We start from the raw sequence: 26,114 nt of genomic DNA on the forward strand, positions 1-26,114 counted from the left end.
TACCTTGGACAAATTCCTTAACAACTCTGTGCATATCATGTTCATTGCCCATTAAATAGGAAGTGACAGCACAGCCAACTCCTGATTTTCCTTGCTAATAAAGAGAAGAGCTGGCATGAATAATGCAGAGAAACACATAATCAAAACAGCATTTGTGTTTGGCTCTGGGATGCATCATACCATACATTGGCTTGGCAGCAATTTCATCTTCCTTACGGGTTATTTCTTAAGTTAGTATTAAAATAAGCATATATTCACTGCATACTCACCAGATAACTAGGACAAGGAGTTGGAGGGTATTTTAAAAGACCGGTTTAAATTACACACTTTTCATTACCCACAATGCCCTGAATATAGACCCAAGGAAGTTGGGCAGTTCATAAACAGGCAATTAGGAGATGACATGGATATTTACAAAATGCATTAAGAGTGTCTAGATAGAAGGTGTGTGTTTAACAATACTTCTTTGAACAGTGGCAAAATTATTTTTTAAGTTTGCTGGGGTTTTTTCTCTCCAGCAAGTATAATTAGATATGAAACAACTTTTAAAAATGCATGGGTTTCAAAATGCATGTGCTATGAGGAAAATAAAACATACTTCACAAAGAGTCTCAACCAGTAAATGGGTTTTGAAGGCCGCTTCCATCTGCATTTTATAATCCTAATTATGCTTTTACTGAAGTCACTAAAAACTTAGGCAGCTTTTAGCAAACCGAGACACAGTCACATCATCACTAACAGGTCATGTTTATATTCAGGTGTCGTTAGGAAGAGAAGGTGTCCTCTTTTTTTGTCATCAAATCTCACTCTGATTCGATGGACAAGCTCTAGCACCAAGAGGATGGTAATGGGGTAGGTTCTGACTAGCTTTTGAAGCTTTCCAAATGTGAAAGCTGGAAAGGATATGATAAAATTCTGCTTTCAAAGCAGGAGGAGGCAGAATTGTTTCCATGATGCTTTTGAAAAGTCCTGGCCGATTGTATATACTGATAAGACAACTTAAACTGCAACCACACATAAAAGATATAAACAGGCAAATGTCAGGCTCATTTCCTGGAATGGAGCATCGCCACTAAACCCGTGACTGAGCTTAAGGGACTTGTTCCAGAGGCTGAACCCCAGTTTCCAGGCCATTTTATTAAGATCACATCTGGGGAGGATCAGTCAACTAAAAAAATGTCTGTGTGTGTTTTTAAGGCAGTATTCTGAATTCTAACCACTAAGAAGTAATTAAGTAATTTTACTTATTGTAGACTTTATGGTTCCAAATATATTATGAGTAATTCTTTAGTTTGGAAATTTAAATATATTTGTGCCACAGATTAACCCGACTTTTTTCTATTTCTAGTTCACTACTGCTTGGCAGCTGTGGAAATTAGAATTATGAAAAAACAAAGTTTCATATAAGTTATTGCATAATTCTATTGTATTTTCTTCCCAAGTGGTTTAAATAACACACTTCCCATTACCCACAATACTGTGAATATGGAAATAGACATTGAACATTGAAATCATCCTTGAAAACAAGTCTAACACTAGGCTTTTAGAGGCTGTTTTGAAATGCGGCAAGAACAGCAGCAGACTCTGAGTCCAGACCTTCTGGTCGGCTAATCAAAATCATCTTTTGTCACACAGACTTGCCATGACACTTGCTACTGCATACCAGTGGTGTCAGCAAAATCTCCTGGTAAGAAGGAACCAGTCTTGATAAATAACTTGGATGCTTCCTTGACCTCTTTCCTGAAAGGAAAGCTCCCTCACTAATACCACTGCTACATCCAAACAAGCCATCCATCACCGCCATGGAAGCTGAACTATTTAAAATGTTGGTGCTGGTTCTACACAAGGAATGATGAATTTCCTCTCTACAACTGCACCCTATGTTATACACTATGGATAGACTTGTTTTTCACGTTATTACTCGAATGCTATTTTCTTTTTCCTTACTATTTCCTATTTCCTATATTCTAACATTCCCTCTATGTTCTGCGGTCTTTGGAATGTCAGCAAAGATAACACAGTATTCATCTCACCATTCTAAGGAACCAACTCTGAGATGGTTACCAAGACCTGTTTGCATGTGGCAATTGCAATCTGAGACCTGTTGGACACAGGGAGGAAAATGTTTATGTCATGTAGAGTGAGGGCATGGAGAGATCGCTTAATGCAAATATTTGGTAACAGGAAATACTTTAAGTTTATTAACATATAAAGCCCATTTCTCTCTTGACTTCTATTTGTGGAAAAGGGATTCATTAAATGCAGGTCATGGCAGTCAATATATGCCTGTAAGAGTTTAGACTTCAGAACATTTGGTTTAATTTATTTTTGGTTTAAACACATTTAAACCAAATGCAAAACCATCCATCTACATCCTCATTTACAGCTTTGGAGTCAGCCAGCAAACCATGCAGATAAATGCTCAGCTCTCAAATACCCTAGTAACTAAATTTTTACAGTGTGTTACTCAAACACTGTATTCTTTTTTTCTTTTTAGGATGGGGTCTCACTCTTATCACCCAGGCTGGAGTGCAGTGGCGCAATCTTGACTCACTGCAACCTCCGCCTTCTGGGTTTGAGCAATTCCCCAGCCTCAGCCTCCAGAGAAGCTGGGAATACAGGCTGGCCCCTGTACTTTTATTGGAGAAAAGGTTTCACCATGTTGGCTAGGCTGGTCTCGAACTCCTGACCTCAAGTGATCCACCTGCCTTGGACTCCCAAAATGCTGGGATTACAGGCATGATCCACCATGCCCGGCCTCAAACACTGTATTCTTGCTTTTATACCTATAATGTATGCTTTGGGAATTTAATGCTATATGTATATTCCAGTTCTTTCTGCATTTCTGCATTTTAATATTTTTTTAGGGTAATGTTAAAATAGTCATGAGTAGAAATGGAATGTAATCAGCCATGACCCTTTGTTTTAGATGAAGGGGAATGTTAAGAATGTGGCCACTTCTATTTTACAGCAAATTAGGCACTTCATTACTGAATTCATTATTTAGATGATGATCTACAGGATGGACTTGGGGAAGGCCTCTAGAACACTACCTAGTGTCTTTCGCTTCTTAGATGAACTACTAATTGCATCCATTCTCTTTTGTAACTTCAACCAAGAGTGAGGAGGAAATATCGATGAATTTGCTTTGTACCAGACTTGCTTTCTATACAAAGGTTGTGTATTTTATGAGAGATGTATCTTTCCCCAGGTGACACAAAGCTTCATGTCAGTGGAGGATCAATGGCACAGACAATGATGGAGAGGAATAGAAACTTCAGGTTACTGTCTGGAGGGATGGTGGTACTTTGCCAAGACATGTTTTCTGTTTTTTTGTTTCTGTTTTTGTTGTATTTTTCTTAAAATACTTAGAAATATCAACAGAAGATTTCCAAAGTAAAAATATTTAGGGCTTCCTAAACCTTTAATATATTTTTATAGATACAAAGAAATGATTTAACATACTTTTGGTAAAATGAAGGAATATTATGGAAGAGTTCATTCCATCTGTATCCCATCACTAAATTTTATCCAGATTAAAAAAACCTAAAATTCAGCAGAAAATGTCTAAGTTAAATTCAAGAAAGATTTCATTAAGGTCAGAAATGAACACCTAAGGTAAGTTGAGAAAACCTTCCTCCCTAGAAATCTATCACAAAGTTTGGGGTGGGAGAGTAATTTGTGACATGGGTTGTGGATTTTAAAAATCTGCTACATTCTTACAGACTTTATACATTTTTTAAAAATCTTAAGCCTTTTGCTGAAGTAGTTATTTAAAAAGTAATCCATTGCATGGAGTCATTATTCTAAAAGTTATCACACTCTAATGATACTTCTTGCAAGATATTAAGATAAACTTAGAAATTAACCATCTTGCACACTAGTGTTTGAGACTCAAATTGTGGATACTGACTTCATATTCATTTAATAGTTAGAGCAAGGGTTCAACATGCCAGGCAAGGTGTAAATAAATACAGAAGGCTTGCATGTCCTGTTTATATCAGTGTTTTTCAAACTTTTAAAGCTGCAGACCACAAAAAATATTTACATCTCACTAGACATCTTACTACACATATTTATACTTATTGAAAGGAGCATTTCATAAGCTGTACTAGTATATACTATACTATATTATATTATATTGTATGTTACTTTCCATTCAATTTCCTTTTAATATGGGTCTAGAGCCATTCAACTGATTCCATCACCCAGTTAATGGGTTTAAGTTCACAGCTGGAAGCCCCAGTCCAAATGCCACACTACTTTCTTCAGGTCTTCTTTTTCACAAAATATTATTTTCAGCCACGAAAGAGCAAACAGAATAGATGGTAAGAAGGTGAAGTCACAGTTGAATTCTCAAACAGTGTCAGCCTTGGAAAAGAGAGGCAGCTACCTATATGGCTCAGCTTATCATTGCTAGAGAAGGGTTTGCCCTCAAAATAGAGTATCTCACCTGCATCCTGCCACAGTGCTCACAGGTAAGCCATCAGAGATTCATTCATTCTTGGAAATTGAAGAGGCTTCAGGATTGCCAATGCAAAATCTATGCTTTTTTTGCACAGATTTTGTTCTCAGGGACTAGCTGATGCCCAGCTGAGAGCATGGAGTTAGGGTGGGGAAAGGCATGCGCTTTGGAATGAGGAAAAGTGGAAGTAAAGCAGGTGCCCAGGACAAAATTTTGCTATCTCATAACTTGGTCTATATAATTTAATCTCTTTTACAAAACCCTTAAAAGGTTGAAATTACTGAAATAATTGAGGAAAACAAAGAATAAATGGGCTGTGTAAGTCTGGGTTCTAATTTCAGATGAGCTTTTAAGGCCAAAGACCTTGACAGGTGGCATCATTTCACTGTGGATCTCTTTTCTGTTGAGTGCTGTCAATAATATAGGCAGGTAAAGGTCTAACCTTCTGATTTGGAGATCGAAGTTAATGCTCATATTTGTTTTCTCGAGACGTGGAACTGCAAATCGGAGGCCCAGGGAATACTAAAAAAGAAAATAAAATCACACAGGACAAAAAGTTATTACATGAGAGTAGCTTGTACACAACATCAAAATATTTTGTAAGTCATTCCTGCAAAACCCCACCCTGGATCACTGTAACTCTCTCCTTTGTTCTGCTTCTAACCCAGGTGGCTGAGAGCCGAGAGAAGTCATGCAATGAACTGCAGGCCCCAGAAGATTCAGGTTACAGTACAGATTGGTTCTCTTTCTCCATTCAGTTGTGTATTGCCTCTTCTCCTGCCACCTTTTTGTGTGTTAAATTGAAAATAATCCAAATACATGAGAAGACACTGATTGATTGATTGATTGATTGACTGAGACAGGGTCTCGCTCCATCACCCAGGCTGGAGTATAGTAGTGCGAGCGTGGCTCACTGCAGCCTCAACTTCTGGGCTCAAGTGATCCTCCTTTCTTAGCCTCCCAAGTAGCAAGGGCCACAGGTGCACACCACCACACCTGGTTAACTTTTTTGTTATTTGTAGAGACAGAGTCTAGTCTGGTCTTGAACTCCTGATTTCACACAGTCCTCCTGCCTTGGCCTCCCAAAGTGCTGGGATTACAAGCATGAACCATCACACCTGGCCAGAAATTGACTTAGAAAACTATGATGCTTCTGTTTGATGGACATTTATGTAGTCATTGAAATTATAGCTGTGAAGTCAACCCAACAATATGGAAAATGCTTCTAATGTAATAACGATCAACAATGAATGAAGGTTACAATGTTTATGTGCAATGCTCCTCAGCTATGGTTTTAAAAGTCTACAAATCACAAAATTCTTCTACAGTACAGGAGCGTGGATGTATTATAGGAAAATGTTTCAGAATAATATGTTCTAGTTGAGGTTACAGTTATATGGATTATTTTTTCCTTTTAAATTTTTCCAAATTTTTAAAACTGCTTTTATTATTTTCATAACCTGTAAATAGATAAAAACATGGGGAAAATAAATTCAATGGTGATATAAATAAGGAAGTAAAAATAATAGTTAACACATCTGTAATATTGTGTTACTTACTCTTCCAAGCACTGTACTATGCCTTACACACGTGATCTCATGTAATCCCAAAAAGCACTCTGGGGTAGGGGCTGTTGTTGCTGACATTATACAATTGAGCAGCAACCTGAGGATTAGAGAGATGAAGTACCTTGCTCCAGGTGCAGTGCAAATAAACCACAGAGCTAGAATTTAAATCCCTGCAAGCTAACTTTCAAATCTGTTGTCACAGCCACTATAGTATCAGAACCAAACCATTAACAAAAACTCACATTCACATGAATCACTAATAATATGAACTAATAATAAATCATCTCTTTTGTCATAAATCAGCAGGACCAGTTCACCAGCCTTTGCCGAATGTGCTTCAAATCACGTACCGTCCTAATGGCTTTACATTTGTCATATCATTCATTCCTCCAAACACTCCTATAGGTAGGTGTTTTCTCATTTCAGTGTGACTTGCTCAAAATATCACAGCTGATAAAAGGTATAGCCCGTATTTAAACCCAGTTGTGTCTTAATTATAAGGCATTATGCCCCAGCAAGGATTATTTAATTTAATTAAATTAATTAATTTATTTTTTTGAGACAGAGTCTTGCTCTGTCACCCAGGTTGGAGTGCAGTGGCATGATCTCAGCTTACTGCAACCTCCACCTCCCGAGTTCAAGTGATTCTCCTGCCTCATCCTCCTGAGTAGCTGGGATTATAGGTGTGCACCACCACGCCCAGCTATTTTTTGTATTTTTAGTAGAGACAGGGTTTCATCATGTTGGCCAGGCTGGTCTCATACTCCTGACCTCGTGATCCACCCGCCTTGGCCTCCCCAAGTGCTGAGATTACAGGCATGAGCCAACGCACCTGGCCAGATGAATTTTTTAATAATTCCAAAGGAGCAATTTTCTATTAGCCTCTTCTCTCTTTTTCAGAAGACTTTTAGCTTTTACTTGCCTTTTCTACTTGAAGAACTCCTAAATCATGCCTCAAAGCTGGGGACAGGAGATATCTCCTGCAATACATTCTCTGATTCTATGGGCTGGACCAGGCAAAATTGTTCTCCTTTTTATTCTCTGTCTCCTTTTTTACCACTCTTCCACCACTCAACTTATGACACTGCTAATTTTGAGTTTCTTATTGAGTGAAGGTTGTATGTTTTTATCTTTATATTGCCAGACTCTAGCTTAGAACCTGGCTTATAGAAGCAGTGCAATAAAAATTGCGAAAAGAGGCCGGGCGCAAGGGTGGCTGACTCCTGTAATCCCAGCACTTTGGGAGGCAAAGGTGGGCGGATCACAAGGTCAGGAGTTCAAGACCAACCTGGCCAACATTATGAAACCCCGTCTCTACTAAAATACAAAAATTAGCTGAGTGTGGTGGTAAGTGCCTGTAATCCCAGCTACTCAGGAGGCAGAGGCAGGAGAATCGCTTGAACCCGGGAGGCGGAGGTTGCAGTGAGCTGAGATTGTGCCATTGCACTCCAGCCTGGGCAATAGAGTGAGACTCCATCTCAAAACAAAACAAAAAAAATTGCCAGAATTGCCAAAAGATGAGAGTTTGTTTTTGTTTGCTTATTTCCAGTGATAGAAAGCTTACTGTATTGCAGTAGAGGCTACCTAATGTTGGTTTTCATTATAGAACAATCAGCCTGGGACAAAGACCATTGAAGATGTGACAATTTCATATTGGTAAGAGGTGCATGTGTCCTTAACTAGTACCGAACACCAGATCTCATGGCATTGATTTTAAAGCCCTTTCATTGACCCCACCGTTTAAAAAAAATTTTCCCATGAGAAAAGTTGCAACTTGTTATGAATCTTATTGGCATATAAATATCTTATATTACTATAGGTACTCTATGGAAATGACTTTACTATTTAAAAATCAGAAGTAAAACTTCTGAATACTACCTTGAATATTTTGTTAAGTTAAAATACAAAGTCACTTGAAAATGATTTTCAAAAGGTATTAGATAGAACTAAACATTCCTGGCAATTTATGATGCTTTTAAAATCTTTAGCACTGCTTTTCCATTTGGAATTTTACCACAACTCACTGAGAGTATTCTTTTTAAAGTGCAAAATGAAGAAGAATATAAATCAAAGTGTTTTATAACAAAACAGAATGCAATAAAATTTGATGTGTTTAATGGCATTAAAGAATGAGATAAGAAAGCTATTAGGTTTCTTCTATAGACCTCAGAGATAAACGAATATAAACAACTTACTTCCCTGTAAAGATTATTTGCTGGTAAAATGAATTGACATCCTTTCACATAAACACATTTGTGGTTAAGATCACTGCCATTTTTCCTCCACTTTGAATGATACTGGTGGCCAGTTTTGTTCAAGATTATCCTTAGATGACCTCTGGTCTAGCTGTAACACTTCTAATACTGCAAAAGGAACGAGTGGTCCATCATCTACAAATGCTAACACTGTTAGCTACCACCTCAATTCATTTCTCTTTTGTCTTAGGTAACCCTCTTCATATTAAATTAGGCCATTGATGCTGGGCTCAGTGGGACACGTCTGTAATTCCAGCACTTTCGAAGGCCAAGGCAGGTGGATCACCTGAGGCCAGGAGTTCGAGACCAGCCTGGCCAACATGGAGAAACCCCATCTCTACTAAAAATACAAAATTAGCCTGGCACGTTGGCATGCACCTGTAATCCCAGCTGTTCGGGAGGCTGAGGCAGAAGAATCGCTTGAACCCGGGAGGCAGAGGTTGTGGTGAGCCAAGATCGTGCCATTGCACTTCAGCCTGGGCAACAAGCGTGAAACTCCATCTCGAAATAAAATAAAATAAAATAGGCGGTTGGATTTTTCTCAAAAACTAGCAAAACGATTCATTAGCTTCCAGATAAAAGGACTACGATAGTGAAAAATGTTCTAATATCTCAGTGTAGACATCCCATTCTCTCTTTCAATGCTTCGTTTTAAAGTCTCATCTGTTACTCATTCATTTTTATCCAAGGGCTTTTCACCATATTGCAGACCAGATAGAACACGGGCTTTGCGGTAAGGCTTGGTTTGAATCTTGGTTCTAACCTTTACCCTCTGTGAGGCTTTGACCAATTCATTCAACTTCTCTGAGCTTCAATTTCCTCATCCATAAAATAAATACTTGACTCACAGGGTTGTTTAGAAAATTCAATAAAATAACATTAAAAAGCTCCCCTCGTCCCACTGCTGAGTTTATAACCTAGAGGACAATCAATCCATGATCACCAATAATAATCTGTCATAGGAATGTACTTGTCATTGACAAATGTATTTATTTTTGCCCCACGAAGCGAGTTTACTATACTTTCAGCACATTTTTGAATACCCAAGATCAAGGCAACATTATAGCATAAAAGAGCAAAAATATCATTCTAGCATAATATTGTAACTTGAGAAAAGTTTCAAATGCTCAAGCAAAAGTATGAAACATCAGGCAAAAAGGTTTATTAACTGAAAGACTTATCAGCATCTTTAAAATGTAAATACACACCTGAATCTCCCAACGAAGGACGTGACATTCAACAGTGACCATAGAATTCCCTTTTCAAGGCTGCTCTCAGGGCACTAGCACTCTTTGGAATAAACTTTGGAAAGTTGTTTTAATACAAACCTACATAATGATGACTTTCCTTGATGTTTTTCTCAAACAGGCTATTTCACTGGTAATCATAAACATCTAATTTTGAATAGAGGACTATGTATGTTCAATTTATGTAAGCTTTGTTAATACTTTCAGGGTTCAGAATTTTTTTTTTCTGATTTTACTTCATAAAATAATTGCTTATTGTAATATTTATTACCAGTTACCATGCATATACTTAACTGTAATTGGACAAAATTAACTTATTGGCCTGTGATTCCAGCACTTTGGGAGGTTGAGGCAGGTAGATCATGAGGTCAAGAGTTTGAGACCAGCCTGGCCAACATGGTGAAACCCCCATCTCTGTTAAAAATACAAAAATTAGCCAGGCATATTGGTGGACACCTGTAATCCCAGCTATTCCGGAGGCTGAGGCAGGAGAATTGCTTGAGCCCAGGAGGAGAGGTTGCAGTGAGCTGAGATCGTGCCACTGAACTCCAGCATAGGTGACAGAGCAAGACTCCATCTCGAAAAAATATATATAATTATTTATTTATTTATTTATTTATTGTCCACAAGTAATCCCGAATGGAAATTTCCTAAACCTGGAAACAAAAAGGAGAAGTACAAGAAAAAGGATGAGGAGGAGGAGAACAAAGAACTATTTTTTCACATGCACGTTGGAGATCATTATTAATCTTTATTTTTTCTCCTTGCTATAAAACTACAATTTTCTGTGTAATTCTTAAAGTGAGACAATGGAAAATATAAACTTGGTGAAGCTGATTAAAAAACTGGGTTATGATAACTTTTTAAATATGAAGATACTCTGAATGATATTCAATCGGAGGTATATTCGAAATAAAAGTTAATGTAATTGCCATTGCTAAAATCTTTGTCCTAAGTTGGTTATTTCTAAAGTCTTTAACTTACATTGCATTTCTTCTGAAATTCAAATAAAAAGTATTTAAAGAAAATATCTGTAGTAAAAACAAAGTCTGCGTAGATTTATTGCAACTAAATGACACGCAAGAGTTATGTCTAAAGAGAAAGCATAGAAGAGCCTGCATCTTTCTGTGTCTGTAGCCTGAGACGATTCACTCTGTGTAGGCTGTAATGTGAAATCCCACTACTCTGGCAATTTCCTGCCTAATTTGTTGTTGCTGCTAGGTGCTGAGTTGCTGAGTGGTAACCGGAGAGCTTTCCATTTGTTTCCTGTAAAGTCCAGTTAGAAGGAAATCAGTCAGTATTTCTGGGTCTCTCTTACATTTGTTCCAGACACCATAGGGTTCCCAAGGTCACACACCACCATCCTGGTTACATTTTCCATCTTGTACTCACAGCTCAGTGGTCGAAATCCCTACAATGGGAAAGAACAGGGGATTTAGGGGGCAGCATAAATGACATCTTGACACAAAAGCCATGCTGGGGGCCTGGGAGCTTCCCTGGATCTCAAACACCCAGGAGGGTGACAGTGCAAAAAAAGTAATTGATGACTCTTAACTCAGAAGAGAAAGTAGAGAGAGAAAAGTAAAAGTTAAATTTTAGAAATAAGTGTATTGGGTGGGTAAGCATATTTATTGTGTTTCATTAAGGAAAACAATGTGTAATACAGTATTTATATAAATAGTTTAGGCAATATCTTCACTAATGTTAATGTGAAACTCAGAGCATGAAAATCACAAATGATTAAACATGAGTAAATAAATTTATTCTATTAGGCTTTACAAAAACAAAATGATCATAATATGTATAGATTATCATAAGATTCAATCATCATTTGCCAGAGAATTGCTTTGAACCCCAATTTCTATACACCATGGTCCCATTTTGAGATCATGCAATTGACTTTCTTCCGTTCTTCATTATTTCAGATGTAAAGAGAATGCCTTCATGTTCAGCAGTACTTCCTATTTCCTTTCCTACCCCTATATCCTATTCCAAGTAGAGTTCATACAAACTGAAGTTAGAAGAGGTTCTGGGAACTATATACTGGTCAAATTCTCAAGGTTGAGCAGATGAGAGGAAAATACAGATTTGTTCCGGAATGGTTGCCCTTGGTTTCCAGCTCCTCTTCATGTCCACATGCTATTCCCAGCTGCTTAGAAACCCACTCCTCACTTTCTACCCTATTCTTTTTCCATACCTCAAACCCTATGGTCCCACTCTGCATGTAGCCATAGCTACTTACACTTCTCCATTGTTTCATTCTAACTTATTATATGCCATCAGTATGTTATCTGTCACCCTTGTTCTCCAACATAAGCTTGCAATATGAGGACTTTCATAAAGGAGCAAATTTTGGGGGAATTTCAGTCCCTGTGATAGGTTCGGAAGAGGGTTCCCAATATAATGGCCATTTATCCATCTGTCAGCTCTATTGAAATTTTATTTCATTTTTTTATCCTTTTTCTGTTATCTATTGAAATTTTATATAAGAAAATAATGTAAAGTTTCAGAAACGATCCTCCATTCCCTTCTATTTTATTAACAAAAACCTAAACCCAAAACCCAAGCAAAAAACACGAAACATTCCTCAGACATCTAGCTAAAGAATTCTGTAGGTAAACCACACACTTTGAGAATATAAGCTTCAAGAAGGCAGAGAGGTTTTTGTGTCTGTTCTAGTCCTAATGCCTAGAGCACACTTGGACACAAAGTAAGTGACGGTTCAGGAACAAGAGAGTAGAGATAACTGACACCTTCTTGTAAAAGAGAAGGCTACAATGAAACAGACAAATACGCAACTAAGTATACAACCCTGCTCCCAGAATCCCCCAGTTAAACACATGGAAACATCTGTCCTAGTTATTGAGAAAGGAATGGATCACTAATATTTGGAGGCACAATTTAATACATCCTCTCTTCAAATATCCTGAAAGACAGTTATGTTAAAAGTGGTAACATTCTTTCTTCTCAAAGATAGGTTTACTATGTATTCAGCTTCTTAAGGATCCATATCTAACCTCTAATCACACATAGAGGCTTTGTGTGGGGATTATTAACTCAGTCATGAAAACAGAAAAAACAAAACCCAGAAAAATCTTTCATAACTGCTCAAATGTCCCTTGAATGTAATTCAAGGATTTAGTTTCTATAGTAAATATATTTTTTTTATCTCAACCTAAAGGTTAAAAGTTATATGTACAGTTTTTTCCCCAGCTTTCTGGAAATAGTTCTTTGACATCAACCAGAGAGTTTTTTCTCCCTTTCACATCCCCTCCACCCTTTTTCTTTTTTTAAGCGTTATTTCCTCTCTTTAATAAGAGGAACAATGAACTTTTTCTGAACATTTCTAGATGATTTTCCTCTGCAGTTCCAGGGACATTCTTGTTCAAATCCATTTATAGCTCTTAGAGTGTTCTTCTTTCACTGAAAATATTAACTGTGTACCCACTATTTACCAGGCCTGACAAATAAGACCCCTTGTCCTCATTGAATTCTTAGTCATTTTAACAACTGGAACAAGTAATTCTAAGCAATTGTAACAGCAATGGAAACACACAGTTGCAGTAGAGTTGGGTAAATTTTACGATAGGATAAATAAATAGTGTGACAAAGGAGGACCTGCACATAGATCCAAGCAATCAGAGAGGGCATCCTGGAGGAAGTGGCATCTAAGCTGATGGGGGTAGTGCATATCAGTGGTTAAGAACAGGGTTCCAGCCGGGCGTGCGGGCTGACCTCTGTAATCCCAGTACTTTGGGAGGCCGAGGCAGGTGGATCACCTGAGGTCAGCAGTTTGAGAGCAGCTTGGCCAACATGGTGAAACTCCATCTCTACTAAAAATACAAAAATTAGCCAGGTGTGGTAGCCGGCGCCTGTAATCCCAGCTACCAGGGAGGCTGAGGCAGAAGAATTGCTTGAACCCAGGAGGCAGAGGTTGCAGTGAGCTGAGATCACACCACTGCACTCCAGCCTGGATGATAGAGCGAGACATCGTCTCAAAAAAACAAAACAAAACAAAAACAAAAAACAAAACAAACAGGGACCTGGACTTAACGTTTGACGTTTGAACTTGCTTCTACTGCATAATAGCTGTATAACCTTGGGCATGTTACTTAATTTATTCTTATCTATAAAACAGGGATAGTGACAGCAGCTTCTCTACAAGGCTGTTATAAGAATGAAATACATTCAAGAACTCAGAGGATTACTCAGCTCATAGCAGTTGTTCAATAAATGTTAGCCACCTCAATTATTATTGTCTCAATTATTATTAAGCCTCAATTTTTATTAAGTCTCAATTATTATTTGAAGGATGAGTGAAAAGAAGTGAAAATAAGTAAGATAGATAAAGAGGATGAGGGAGCAGAGTTAGTGTGTTGGAAGGAGACATGGCTGGAACAAGCTCTCCGTGTCATTACAGGTATGGAAAAGGAATTCAAACTGGCTGGAAGCGTCAGCATTTAGCGATGAGGCTGAGGAGGCAAGTTGGAGTGATTATGATCGAGGGACTCATGCGTCCTCTGAAGGATTTGGATCTTATCCTGAAAGCAATGGGGAACTAGTGAGGATTTGAAGAGAGTGCCATGCTCAGATTTGCGATTTAGAAAGATGGATTTTTTTTCTAGGTTAGAGGTAACAAGTTGGCAAGATGAACTAGGAAAACTGTTGCAATAATCTGGGCAAAAGATCATGCCAGCCTGGATGAAGGTGGTGACGGTGGCTGTTGGATGGACTTAGTCCAGAATCTCTTTAGTTCATATCCTTTTCTCCATCCAACTGCCACTGTCATCACCCTCATCCAGGCTGGCATCACTTTAGGTGTTAGAAGCCAGGGGATGCTGGTGTCATTCTCGTACATAGAAAATGAAAGGGAAACTGGATGCGGTGGCTCACACCTGTAATCTCAGCACTTTGGGAGGCCAAGGCTGGGGGATCACTTGAGGTTAGGAGTTCAAGATCAGCCTAGCCAACATGGTGAAACTGATCTCTACTAAAAATATTAAAATTAGTCAGGCATGGTGGTGGGCGCCTGTAATCCCAGCTAGCTGGGAGGCTGAGGCAGGAGAATCATTTGAACCAGGGAGGCAGAGGTTGTAGTGAGCCAAGATCATGCCACTGCACTCCAGCCTGGGCAACAGAGCAAGATTTCAATTAAAAAAAAAAAAAAAAAGGAAGAGGGGTGTGAGTGGGAAGACCAAAAGTCTAGATACAGACATGCTGAAGGTGAGGCAGCTGTGAGAGATTGAAGAAGAGATGATAACAGATCCCTAGAATCACCAAATTCACAGAGACAGAAAGTAGAATGGTGCTTACCAGGGCTTGGGGAAAGGAACAATGGGGAATTATTTTTAAGGTTGCAGAGGTTCAGTTTGGGATGATGAAAAAGGTCTGGAGGTGGACAGTGGTGATAGTGGCACTACCATGTAAATATAATATCACTGAACTGTACACTTGAAAATGGCTACAATGATAAATTATATCTTATGTGTATCTTACTACTATCATAATGATGATCATGATGATAAATATAAAACACATACACCTTTTTTCACAGAAAAATTAAGGAGAAAAATCACCCAAAGGAAATATAAAGGCTGGCTCAACTAAGGTTTCTGGAGCAGGAGATAATAAGCATTTACATTTTCCAAAAAGACAAATGTTTTCAACAAAAGAGTAGCCAACCTTACAATCAGATAATGCCTAATATTTTTCCCCTTGAGGAAGAAATGGTTAAAATATGTTGAACTGAGTTGAAATCAAAAGGTACACAAACCTCAAACTGTTTCAAAACAAGGAAGAAATTAGAATGTGGCTTAGTCACGTAAAATTCAAAGACCGAGGGAAGTCTCTGCCAAAGGGAAATTGACGGAGAAAAAAAGTAGTGAAGGGATCCTTCGAGATTACAGATAATGTCCCTGGTAATGTTTACAGCCAAAGATAGAATCCTAAGTGCTCTCCTGTGTTTTCTATGCAACAAAACCAACAGTAAACTGGATGTTTTGCTAAAAGAACACTTTAGAATAGGTCCTTTGTTAAGCAAAGTCGGGGGTGGAGTGACAAGAAGAGAACTGAAATAAAAATATGAGTGGAGCTCCAGAATATTAAAAACAAAACACACTCAAACTTCGTTTTTGTTTGTTTAATGCATTATCTGCATGTAAGTATCTGTAGGCGACATTTTTCTGTTTTTGCTTGTAGAGATTTTATTATGAAATGACATCTTCAAATCAAAGTGGTTATTAAACACCATTTTTATAAGTTGTGTGTATAATTACTCCATTTATTCTTATTTATTTATTTTTATCTTACAGTGACTTTAATAGAGAAATGAAGAAGATTTAAAAAAAAAATCACATAATTGGCCGGGCAAGGGTGGCTCGTGCCTATAATATCAGCACTTTGGAAGGCCAAGGTGGGTGGACTGTTTGACCCCATGTGTTCAAGACCAGCCTGGGCCACATGGCAAAACTCCCTCTCTACAGAAAGTACAAAAATTGGCCAGGCGTGGTGGTGCACACCTGTAGTCCTAGCTACTCAGGAGGCTGAGAGGAGGGTTTTGCTTGAGCCCAGGAATTGGAGGTTGTAGTGAGCTATGATCACACTGCTCCACTCCATCCTGGGCAACAGAGCAAGACCCTGTCTCTAAATAAATAAATAAACAAATCACACACACACACAACAAAAAACAAACAAACAAAAAACACAATTAATTCAAGAAAGAAGAATATGGGCTGATTATAAGAACTACTTACTGGAGAAATTAGGGTTTATATTGATTTTCATGTTTGAAATAGCAGGGAAATGAAAGCTGAGTGGAGAGCTGCAAATACTCTTGAGAAGAAACGGAATGATTTTTTCTATCTATCCAACCTCACTGTTAACATGGGAGAGTTAAGAATAATTTAGGACTATTTTTTAAAAAACTACTTTATTAAGATATGACTAACATACACAAAACAGCAGGACATATTTAATGTACAACATTTGATGACTTTGGAGCTTCTTTTTTCCTATACATGTCTTCAACAGAAACGCATAAGGATTTTAAACCAGTGTTAAAGATGCTCTATCATTACCCATCTGGATTTTTTAATTTTTTGTTTTTTACTAAGAATAATTCAACTAAAACAAAAAGAAATCGTGAGACTAGAAATGTGAATAGAGAATTTTATATTCCCTAAGTTTTTGAATGTCTTTAAAATACCAACATCACAACAACAGTTTGTTAACATCTCTTTAGAAGAATTAGTTTTCAATACAAATTATTCAATCATTAAAATGGATGAGGTCCTCAGGGGGTGTGGTATTTGGAAACTAGTAGACATTTAATACATTTAAGCTAAATGAACAACGCTATCAGCAAGTATTTAAGGAGCACCTACGCTACACCTCACCCTGTGAAGGGAACGTCACACTTGGGATTTACCCTTAATTGTGAGTTTGTATATTTTCGACACTGAGGGGCTTTCTCTGTTATTCTACAATGTATTTATAATGGTTTTCTAGACCAAGTGACTAAGGACACAGCAGAACTGGAGGATGCTTTGAATGGGAAGATTCCTGTTCTGATAAGGAAAGGGAAGACTATAAATAGCATTGTTGTCATTTAAACAAATAGTGGCATTGAGGAATGGCAAATGAGGAAGACCAGGCTGTTCCTGGTCATAATTCTGACAAGGTGGACCAAGAAGAAAGGGGAAGGACCTTGTTCCCCTTCCGGTGCCGGTCCAGGCTGTTATCAGTGCTGAGCAGGGATTGGCTGGACCTTCTTCCCTAACCAGTAAAGAAAACCAGGCTTCCTGACATGTGCTTGAAACTGAAAGAACTCAACGCAAGGCTAGAAAAGCCAGTGAAGATAGGGAATTAGCTTGGGAGTTTAGCTTTTTGATCGCATTGGTAAGCTTCTTCGTTCAGTCAGTCTTGTTCTCTTTTTTGCCTTAGCTCTCAATCTTTGGCCAATTTATCTTTGCACTATGGCAAAGAAGATATTAACACTGTGTAAGCCTCCCCTACACCTCCATGGCTCATTGCTGTGATGATTCAACAAAAGAAGATATCATTTTACTGTCTTTTATTGAGGAAGAAACTCTCAGCTAAGATGGCCCTTCTTAACATTTACTTGACCTCAAAAATATACCTAGCTCTTGACTTCAGATAATTTGCAGGCATTACCTTGTTGTTGCGTTCGATCCCAACATAATCTGCCTCTTCTGGTATCATTACAAAGAGTTCAGCTTCATATGCTCCTTCCCCTTCATTTCTTGCATTTATTATGAGCATAAGGTGATTTTCATCTCCAATGATTACCTGATGCTTATCTCTAAAAATGCAGTTTAAAAAGAAGTATTAGGCACTCTACTTCTTGGCTTCATGAATATTTTATTTAAGGATTTATTAAGGAGGAAAAGAAAAATGGTAAATGCAAAAAAAGAAGATGGACCATCATGAAGAGATGGTAGGAAGAGGCAAGATAATCATCTCTGGGTAAAAAGGGCAGGAAAACATCTAGTAGTGTGTTGGTAAATGTTTAACAACCAGTTCTCAAAAAAAAAAAAAAAGTATTGATTTATAACATTTTCAGATTCCAGTGGTGTAAATCCATGCACCGTGGTCAATTTCAAGCTACCAACATATTTAACAATCTACCAACAAAATTCCTGCAAATTTAACATTTCACTTACAAGCCAAAATGAAGCAGCTTCAGCACTTCACTGAAAACATACATTAGGAAGAAAACGGACAATGGAATAAAAGGAAGAGAGGTGGTTTAGAAAGTAAGAGGGAGAGATTAATGCAAAGGAAATAATGAGAGGGAAGAAGTAGGCAGATACGATAAGATCTTAAATCACTGATAGAGGATTTCAAGGTATTTTGAAGAAACGTAGTTCACTTAGAACTGCAAATCAAACCAATATTTGGAAATACCTATTGCACTTTTTAACCTTACTCAAAGCGATTGCATTTGAAGTTGGTAAATTATGAAATCTGGGGGAAATCCCTCTGAGAAGTTACCAAGTACATTCCAAACACTGGCAGTGAGATAGTGCCCGGGAGGGAAAGGAACACAAATCTGTTTCTTGACCACAGGATGCTTTACATCCTAGTCCATGTCTTCCCATAAGAGAATGCAGTGCAATTTCCAGTGCTGGAATGGGGGCGTCCATTACTGGCAACTGTGAAGCCCTTTGATTCTTTTCGATTTTGTGACACCTTCTGTTTTACTCCATAGAGTACTATTTAAGTTTATTTGTTCAGTAAGTTAACATTAATTTTGTTCTGACAGTTTTAAGGATGCCTTTGACTCATGGGGTGCTGAAAAAAAAGTTTGGTTGAAAGTGTAGATGGAACCTGCCTGTCTGAATCCTTTGTCTACTTGACTGAGGCAAGTAAATATAACCTGAGTCACCCCATCAATAAGTTTACTTTCAATGAAAACTTTTTTTTTTCAGTTTTGCTGAAAGATGAAATGGCCCAGGCAAAATCTTAGGGTGTGTCATTTGACACCAATGCCAAATAACTGACCCAAACCACAGACTAACCCAAAGTGTAGCCAAGCTCAAGAATTTCACGCAGCATACTTTTGGTGGTCATTGGAAGTGTATACTTTCTCCAGAGAACCTTTAAATAAATACCTCTAATTCCATTACATAGAATGCACACGTTTAGTTATTTAAACTTACGGTCTAGCTGACAGCTTCAAGTCAGGAACACACAGATTGTCTTCTCCACAGTCTACCAGAATGTGAGCCTGTGTTGTACAAACACACATCAGGAACAATCCAGGAAAATCTGAATCACACCCTTTTTCTTGAAAATTCTGAACGGTGCCACAAACGGAACCAGAGCTTTCCTCTCACTATGCACGACTCTACCCAAGCCAATAGCCCACATTTCATGGCGATCTCCCAATATAGGCCACTTTACATAATAGCCCAATTCCAATGCACTCCGAAATATCTGTAAAGAATGCAACTCTGGCAATGGCTTGAGGATTACAGGCTGTATTGCTTCCATTACAGCCACATTTTGAACAAATTAAATCTTGGTTGCACAAGAGGAAAGGCTTCCGAAAAACACAATCTTGCAGTGTTTCAGGAAACATGGTAGGAAAACTCCCAAATGTTCCATGTCTGCATGCAGAAATAAAAATGAAAGGAGCTGGCTTTAGTCTTAAAGCCATAAGAACAACATCCCAGAGAGCTTGCTTGAGAAAATGCCATCAAAGACCGCAAAGGACTTACCTGTTCACTAACAACGTGTTCCCTGTAGTAGTTCAATATTGGTTTCACTTCCAGGCCTTCCTTAAAGGTGGATTCGTCCAAACTGTAATTCAAACTAATGTTGATTGGAGATAATTTATCTCGGAATTCAGTTTCATCCTAGGAAAAATAATCACAAACTCAACAGAGGCTCCATGAAATAGCTGCAAGGTGTCAGTCTGCAAAAGTCAGGCAACACTGGAATTTACTCAATGAAAGTGAATGATGAAATAATTATCTTCGCAGCAGGCTTAGATGGAGGATGATTTATGTGGTATATAGTTGCCAGCATACCTAATATACGTGCAGTGATGAAATCATTTAGAGCTGCGGCTTCATTGAAATATGCTTCTGGAGCCAATCTTTGGGTTCTCCAGACCTTCGACAACTCATGCAGAATTGGTCAAGTTGCAAAGTAAAAGATTACACGTGTATACCATAAATGTCACAAAAACCACCATGAATTTGGAATTTTGTTTTCGTGAGGTTGCCAGAATTTATGAGTTCTCTCTTGGGGCTCAGAAGAAGAAAACATCTTGATTCTCTTCCTCTCATCATCTTTTTAAGCCCTTGCCTGCATGAACTGCAGAACACCTTCAGGACATTTGAAGTTCTCTTGGAAAAAGAAACAGAACTCCTTTAGTAGGGAGGGGTAAGCGCCAAACAGCAAGCACTAAACACACGGTGGATATGTCACCCTTCAATTGTGTGCCAATCAAGGGTCAGGTATCCAACTTTTCATTCTTGAGTGTGATTGTAATCTGTGATCTTCCCTAGGATGGTCCTTGCTAACTAAGCCCCCTAATGCAAAAGAGAAATTGAGACAGTTATCACAACCTCACAACTGGCAAGGTGAAGATAGGTAATTGTATTATAAATTTAAATTTAAATTTAAACTTTTTAAATTTCGGTAGGTTTTGAAGTCATTGTAAAAATACATTACTTTAAAGAAGATAATTATAAATTACTTCTAATAAAAGCTTTGAATGTCTAAATGTTTTCCTGAGTTGGCTCTGAAATGTGCATTGATAAAATCTAACAAGACATACTCACATAGGAGAAAAATTCATATAAATTATGTTGCACTTTTATGTTTTTTGGGGAGGAGGTGGGTAGAAATGAAAACCATGTGAGCCAATGCCATTATAAATATTTTGTTCAAAATGAAAAGATGCCTTAGAAATTAATAGCAACACATCATCAGGTTAGTTGAAGTCAGGGTCAAGAGGAGAGTATTTGACTCTAAAATAAAGTTTCCTGCAACGAAAATGAAAACAGACGGATGGGGGTCTATGCAGGCAACTATGATGGTTAACTGGAGAAAAATGGTTGGAATTCAGATACGAAGGTGAGAGGCCAGAGAAGTCTTTCTGGCATACTTACTCGAAGGTAAACGATGAAATCCTGGCACTGGTGGGATTTCTGCCGTTTTATCACAAGAGGGAAGACATGATGAGCCTGATGGTTATCAAGGAAGAGTGTTCGTTTAATGGCTCCCTTCTGTTTCAGGGAATCTAATTGCACCTCTGCCATCAAGACTAAAGAACAGAAGTAAAGTAGAGAAAAAGTATTCAGTGAACACAGTGCTCAATCAGAGATGATTTCCATTTCAAGTTGCTTATTCAAGAAACATTTATTTTTCATAGTTGAGATCAAGCATGATAAATGAGCTACAAAAATTTTATAACATACTCTCCAAGTTAAAAATGTTTTATAATGGTTTTATAAAAGTTGTCATTCTCCCTATAACTACGTGTTCTTATAAATAATAGTATTACCAAGTACTGAAGTGATATTTATGTAGAAGGTTCCATATATGCAACAGACATCTTGGTATTCCTCAAGGGTTCTTTCATTTTATATGGTCTGTGCAGAGAAATGGTTACTGTTCAACTTTCTTAGTACAGTATAAGAATGTAAAAATGAAAACGTGCTTACCTATTGTGTTTGAAATGCTCTGGCCTGTGACAGATGCACATACTCTTAAAGAAAAGCTATAGAAAATAATAGTCAGTAATTTATTGGTTAATAAAGTTTTGAATCTAAAGTAGAAGCCTTCCTTTCCTCATCCCAGATAATATCATTTTCTCTATATATTTCTAATTACACACACACACACACACGCACACACACCCACCCCTTCTACCAGTTGGTTGGTCTCAACACTAATACAATTAAGACAAGTGACATTATCATTACATGGAAGGTAATACTGGAAAATAGTACAGGAGGTTAACTGATTTAATCAATTGCTCAATTAATCAATTCTTGTTGCTTTTATTCAATGAATACAAGTGAGTATCTTCCATGTGCCAGGGAGAGAAGAATTAGGCAGCACAGCAAGAAGATAGCTAGAGGTAAAATCTGGAGGTGAGTAAGAATCTGGACCCATTTGAGAAAATTGAAGAAATTCAGTGTAGTCGGGGCACTGAGCAAGATGGCAAAGTTGTAGGAGACAAGGCTAGCTTGGTGGATCCGTGAGGAACAAGGCTTTGAAAGTCATGCTAAAAAATGCAGATTTAATCTTCAGAAGCATGAAGCACATGGTATGCTTAACTTAAAAGACCCACTCTGCTTGGAGGGAGATGGAATTTGGCAGAACCTTGCTACAGTTGGTGTAAGACTGGAGGTAGAGACGAGAAGAGGAAGGGGAGACAGAGAAATAGGAAGCTTAGCATGGCTGTCTCAAGCTAGGTAGGCACAATGATACAGGAATAAAGACAATCAAGAGAGGGCAGATGTCCGTGAGAGACACTTTGGAGTTGTGCCTTGAACGCGTGATGACTACCATTCAAGGCAATGTCTGCACTGGCTTGTAGGTTGATCTGCACTTGGCTTCGGTCTGTGGCTACAGATGGAATGAGAGATGGCTGACTCCCTGGCTGCCTTTGCTGAATGAATGCACTTACCTCTCCCTGAAAAATTTCAAGCCCTAACAGCCATCACTAGAGATGGGGCCTTTTCTCATTTCTAGGAAAGTGAAAATATAAGAAAATACTTAAGTAGGGTTTAATGACAATCATAAACTTTTTACCAATAAAATACTATAGTATGGTTTGGGTATTTCTACAGAATTCAAAGGGAGTAAATAATCCCCAATCATACTTTAATTCTGTGTCAGCTTCCTGTGTCAAATATAATGAGAAAGTGTCACATCTGGGATTCATCTATCTACCGTGACCTCAGTCAATGTCTCCCCTCAGGGTAAATAATTTGCCACATACCATTAAGCCAAAAGTTTCCTGAAATGTCTATGCTATTACAAGTGTTTATTCCACTTCCCCAGAGAAATCACTGATTCCAACTCGCTTCTGCTTCAATTAGAATTATTCAAGAAAGACGAAGAATTAATCACATCTTTCAATTTTGTAGTAAACCTGGCTTTCAAAATTAGAATTTTTCTGTGTCCAATCTTTTTGAAAGTATTTGGGTGTATGTTCAAATGGGCCAATGATCTTTTTTTCTATTCATCATTAACTGTGTAGACATACGCCAATAAAATATATTCCTATTTGTAATGAAATTATCAACCTATATATTAAAATCATTTTAGATACAGCATTTTTAATACAAACAATTCAAAAGCAAGAATAAATTTTTAAAAAGGAATAAAGTTATGCAAATGAATATCTCTTTTTTTTTCTTATGAGATGGTGTATGGTTGATAAATGATGTTATCAGCTAAAGGGTTACTATTTATTTATGAGTTACATGTCAGTATAAATCTCTGTTTCTTTCTCAGCTCTCTTTCTGTTATCTGAATATCATTAGCAACTGGATAACCTAAACTTTTTTTCATACAAGTGTAATATCACTGCTACAATGTGCTGAATTCTCAATAATAGTACTCCAACCTAAACCTGCCAGTTCATAGATCACTGTAGTGGAAAAGAATCTGTCAAGTCATAATTTTTCAAACACTCTGTTCTGATCTATAAAGAAAATTTGAAGATTTTACAGTAGTGCATTGATGTGCTCATTCTGAATTTAGAAAAACATATATACTATATTATATATAAGCACACATACTTCACGGGTCATATACAGTATAGAATGAGGATCACTTGCAGGTCTACAGCTAATTACAAAGTATACTTGGGTCATTAGGGAAAGCTGTAAACTTTGATTAAATTAGAATTAAAATTTCAAACTAGAAATATTGGTCATTTTCACTATGGCCCGTTAGTCTAAATAGGTCTGATTGGAACAAAAAAACCCATGAAATCAACCCAGGTCCCTTATTACATAAGTTCTAAATTAAACTGTTTATGGACAGTGCTTCTGATATGGCCAGAAGGCAGGGTGATATACTACACGATCTTCTGAGGCTAGTCCCAACCCAAGCATGGTTGGAATAATGGTTCTGCGATGTGACTGTGCTCATAGCTGTCTATGATGAAGAGAAAATGAGATAAAGGTGAAACATGATTTAAAAGCACAAAGCAATTCATTTTACATTCTCTTCAGTTTTCAATCCTATTTCAGTGATAACAAATAGCAGGTTTCACATAGTCACTCACATCTGACAAGTTTTTTAAATCAGGTTGGACAAGCGGGTAATTACTCACATTTACATTTCTAAAATGAAATATTGCGCTAGTTTTTCCTTTTTATAAATGGTTAGTCGCCAATTATATTAATATTTATTGAGCTGGCTTTTTCCCCCTTTTTCTAACTTAGAAATGCCAATTAAAGACAGTCACTTTATAAAACTACACTGCTGTTTGAAAGACACAGAAATCCACATCGATGGAAGTGAAGAACTGTTTGCCAAGTAGAGTGTATGTGATAGTTTTCAGATGTGTGATATAAGGTTATATCAAATACAGACACAAATAACAGCAGAGAAAATCAACAGAGACCTTTCAATCATTGTGGAAAAACTAAATTAAGTTCCTAAAATAAAGAAAAAAGAGAATCAAAGAAACACATTCTAGACTGAATCAGCTGTTAACTTTCTGTCTTCTGAGACTCTGAGGCACCATTCACAAATTTTGCATGTGAAAATAAGACCTCTTCCAGAAAAATGTATGCAATAGAAACAAATATAATTGTAAAGGGATATACATTTGTCCACATAACAAACTGCACTTTAACATGATTAAATGCAGTAAGAAAATGGCTCATGAAAAGACAGACATTTAGACATTTTCTTGTTAAAAAGTAATATTCTTTCCATAAAACCAAACAGAACTATTAATCTGGTGAAAAACAAAACAAAACATCAAAACTTCAATCTCATAAAAATATCCATTAAACTAAAAACCCTTAGAAGCAATTATCTCTTTCAAAACAACAACATTCTATATCAGAGTGTACCACATGTGCTTAAAAGAATTCAGCTTGGAAGTCCATTCTGTTATGAAGGTGTGAACATGAGCCTCTTTGGGGGAAATACTGAAGTTTGAATACTCATGAGCAAGTAGCAACTCTCACAGTTCATTGTTCATTTAATCATGCATGGGTAAGGATAAATGCTGGCTCTCCGACATATTTTCTCAGATCAGGTTTTCATTATACTATTTTACGACTTTAAACCATTTTAAAATGTGCCCAAGGCATTTTCCAACTCTTTTCAAAAGCAGTTAAAGAAGAGGACGCTCTTCCGCCACACTCCCCAGCTCCCAGCAATAGGATGTTTTTCAAAGAATTCTTCAGGGTCCTCTAAGTCCCCACCCTCCACCCTTAAAAGCTTTGACTCCAGTATGAACTCCTGTCAAAAGGCCATCAACAACATGTTAAAATCGGCTGGAAATAACTTCTCTGGGTCAAGAGTGGTTAGTTCTGCAATTCTGACATTCTCAGAAACCAAAAATACTGTCTGAGTTAGACCACGTCTCCTGAAAAATAAGGGCAAAATATTAAACACCTCAAGGATTTGTTGATCCTTCAGAGGGTATACCCTGAAGGTATTAACCAACATAGTGACTTCTAACCCTGGAGGACCTACGTATTGAGAAACTAAGTGGTATTTTCTTAAGCTGTGTTACAGTCAAGTTCCATCTTGTACTCCCATCAAATGGCTGACAAAATTCAGAAGGAACACTTTCAGAAGCTGTATCAGCCAGCTTCCGAAAGTCCAAGAAAAGCCTCCATCATCCAGGCAAAAGGAATAATTCAATCACTATTCTTAATGATGGACACAAAAATACAGTCTATGGCACAAAAAGCTTTACTTGTATAATGTGTTCCATGCTGAGTTACAAAACTGGCATCTGTTGTCAGCATAGAAAACCCAGTAAATTGACTAGTTAGAAAAGGGACATCGGCTGGGCACGGTGGTCCATGCCTGTAATCCCAGGACTTTGGGAGGCCGAGGC

The 26,114-nt window shown here is 37.7% G+C and overlaps 1 protein-coding gene across 2 annotated transcripts in view; it reads right to left on the minus strand.

Annotated features, from left to right (window-relative positions):
* ITGA8 (integrin, alpha 8) overlaps window positions 1–26,114 on the minus strand; it is a 205,515-nt gene that overhangs the window by 66,439 nt on the left and 112,962 nt on the right. For both annotated transcript variants that reach the window (XM_011934275.1, XM_011934276.1), the window contains 7 exons: window positions 21,733–21,788; window positions 21,178–21,332; window positions 19,777–19,914; window positions 19,216–19,283; window positions 17,708–17,855; window positions 10,854–10,946; window positions 4,908–4,987 (listed from right to left, as the gene is read on the minus strand). In XM_011934275.1, the coding sequence (XP_011789665.1) occupies window positions 4,908–4,987; window positions 10,854–10,946; window positions 17,708–17,855; window positions 19,216–19,283; window positions 19,777–19,914; window positions 21,178–21,332; window positions 21,733–21,788 (738 nt within the window). The remainder of the gene's footprint in view (window positions 1–4,907; window positions 4,988–10,853; window positions 10,947–17,707; window positions 17,856–19,215; window positions 19,284–19,776; window positions 19,915–21,177; window positions 21,333–21,732; window positions 21,789–26,114) is intronic.

The sequence above is a fragment of the Colobus angolensis genome, unplaced genomic scaffold (genome assembly GCF_000951035.1).
Source record: "Colobus angolensis palliatus isolate OR3802 unplaced genomic scaffold, Cang.pa_1.0 Scaffold133, whole genome shotgun sequence".
In the NCBI taxonomy this organism is placed as follows: domain Eukaryota; kingdom Metazoa; phylum Chordata; class Mammalia; order Primates; family Cercopithecidae; genus Colobus; species Colobus angolensis.